The sequence below is a fragment of the Quercus suber genome, unplaced genomic scaffold (assembly GCF_002906115.3).
Source record: "Quercus suber isolate HL8 unplaced genomic scaffold, Cork oak 2.0 scaffold_662, whole genome shotgun sequence".
NCBI classification, from domain to species: domain Eukaryota; kingdom Viridiplantae; phylum Streptophyta; class Magnoliopsida; order Fagales; family Fagaceae; genus Quercus; species Quercus suber.
Genome location: NW_027070103.1, coordinates 40,630 through 43,087, shown reverse-complemented (window position 1 = coordinate 43,087; position 2,458 = coordinate 40,630). Strand labels below are relative to the sequence as shown.

The 2,458-nt window shown below is 38.7% G+C and overlaps 1 protein-coding gene across 1 annotated transcript; it reads left to right on the top strand.

The window, feature by feature from the left end:
* The first annotated feature begins 856 nt into the window (after positions 1–856).
* Positions 857–2,417, top strand: LOC136064309 (NAD-capped RNA hydrolase DXO1-like). Its single transcript, XM_065765898.1, has 2 exons — positions 857–1,345; positions 2,081–2,417. Exons 1-2 carry the CDS (start codon positions 973–975, stop codon positions 2,368–2,370), a joined length of 663 nt encoding a protein of 220 aa, XP_065621970.1. The 5' UTR covers positions 857–972; the 3' UTR covers positions 2,371–2,417.
* Positions 2,418–2,458: the final 41 nt, after the last annotated feature.

The following is a 2,458-nucleotide window of genomic DNA, read 5'->3' as shown; positions in this document are numbered from 1 at the left end:
ATTTCGTTATTCTTGGCTTCTGTATGTGCTTGGGATCTTTCTACGCTGGCTGCAAAACGTGCTTCCAAGCATTCCCGAGATTAACATCATGATAAGGGCAACTGTTACTACGTTGCACAACTTACAACATCAACATGAAGTTGAATCTATTGAATGGAACCAACAATCGGAGGAGCCGGGTTCAGATGGTGGAGCAGATGATGCTTTTGAAATGGTCTAGCCAGCTCATGGATCAGTTGATCTCCCTAACTAGTCCGTCAGACTGGTTTTTCCCTCCCTTTTGTTCCATTTTCAATGTGATATTTCTTTTTCTTTTCTTTTCTTTTCTTTTTAGAACATTTTCAATGTATTCGAAATTTTGTATACGGTCTTGTCTTTTCTTTTCTTTTTTTTGGTAATAATTTGTTGTAATGTTATTATATAATAAAATGTGTAATATAGTGTATGGTTTATGGGTAAAGATTGTCACAATACTGATGTATGCTTCTCTCTACCAGGAAAAAAAAAGAAGAAAAAAGAAATAATATAATTTGTCATGACTAGAATTTTTAAACGATTGAACAACATGTTTTGGATTTGAAGGCTGTAGTCAAGGTCCATCCAAACGATGCTCAACAAACCCATACGCTCTGATTTGTGGTAGGCCTTGTTGAGCTCTAACCTCTTACAGGGCTCAATTTTCTAATTCCTCGACTCATCAAATAAAGTCAAAACTCACAACAACTTTTCTCAATTCCTCGTTTCCTTTTCATTTCACATAAAATCCATGGGCCCAATCAAAATATATCGGCCCAGTTAGTCCAACTCGGTGCTACCGTGTCCTCTTAAGTCTTACCTCGCATAAAAATTAAAAAAACCCCGCAACTCACCGAATCAAACCGAGTCACGTTCCACTCACTCACCCTCCCACCCCATCAAAATTTCAAGCTACCACCACAGACAGACCCACAAAACTGATCAAAAAAACAACCCATGGATTTCTCAGAACAGGACGTAGATATCTTCGGAGAAGACTACGAAAACGAACGACAAGACGGTGGGGCCCACTCATCATCACCGTCATCGTCGTCGTCCTCTTCTTCCTCCTCCTCTTCATCGGCAGCATCATCGTCATCGTCCTCCGCTTCTTCATCCAACGGCGGAGCTTCAAGCAGCCCCAGTAGGAGCGCGAGCAGTGGAAAAGAGCAGGAACAAGAAGTAATAGGAGTAGAGGAGAACGGCGATGAAGAGGTAGAGATTAACAGTAGAGACTTTCATGGCTACCAAGAAGACGATAGAGATCTGTTTGGCTCTGATAATGAAGATTACTGCAAAACCACTGCGATTAGTCCTTTCTCTATTCCTGGTTACTTTTCTTTCATGGGTTTTTCGTATTTTCTGGCTTTTCTTTGGTTTTGAAGCATTCTCCTCATCTGGGTTTTTTGTTTCTATGACTGCTTCTCTATGATCTTGTTGCTTCTTCTGTCTATAATATTTGCTTGTTTTGCTTTATTTTGTTGTGCTAGTTTTAGTAGCGGTTGTGATTGTTTTGCTGCAACATACTAATGCAACATTTTGTGATAAAATTGGGTGCTTGGAGCTTTGAATTCAATCGTGACTAAAGAAGCTTGGTTATTTTGTTCCATAAGTACGAAATATTTTGGTACTGGCTTATACTGGCTACATTAATGAAGTAAAGCCTTTAATTGTTCACCCATTTTATTTTAAAGACTGTTGTGAATATTATTATTAAGATTGGACATGTCCAGACATTGGAGTTTGGCTACAGAAAAGTAGAACTTAGTTTCAAATCAGCTTTTGAGAACAATGGTGTTGCCTTTTTGGAATGTGACTGACTGTGCTCTTCAACATGATAAAAGTTAATAGGTTAAGAGTATTTGTTCCTTGCATTTGTTTGTAGCAATCTTATATGTGGCTACATATTGCCAATTAACTTGATCTTACTGAACGCAAGTGATAAATGTAATTTTTAATCAATTTGTGAGGCAAGGCCCTGTCACTTCCCTTCCCCTCTCTTGCACTCTCTAAATTTTGTGATTTTGTATTTTCCATGTGAACTCATTGAAATTCCCTTTGGCAGTGTTGCCTGCTGTACGCAATCCTAACAACCACAGTAGAGGCGGGCGTGGCCGTTGGCAAAATGATAGAGGAGGACCAGGCCTCCTTCCTCGACCTGGACCTTTTCCTCAGAGACAGAACTTTGGTTTTGGTTCGAAGTTTATGAATGGTCGTGATGAACGTTTTGTTTCTGAACTAAAGCTTTCAAAGAGTGAAGAAACATTGTCAAGAAAATGTATTAATATTCAGGAGGTAGGAGCTGCTTTCTCTTCTTGTAATTTGATCAAGCACTTTTTAGGTCTGATATATTAATGCTGTAAAAGGAGATTTCCACCAAATATTGATTTCCATATCTCCTTTTTAAAAACTTTGACCTAGATCTTTCAGGATGGTAATTGAT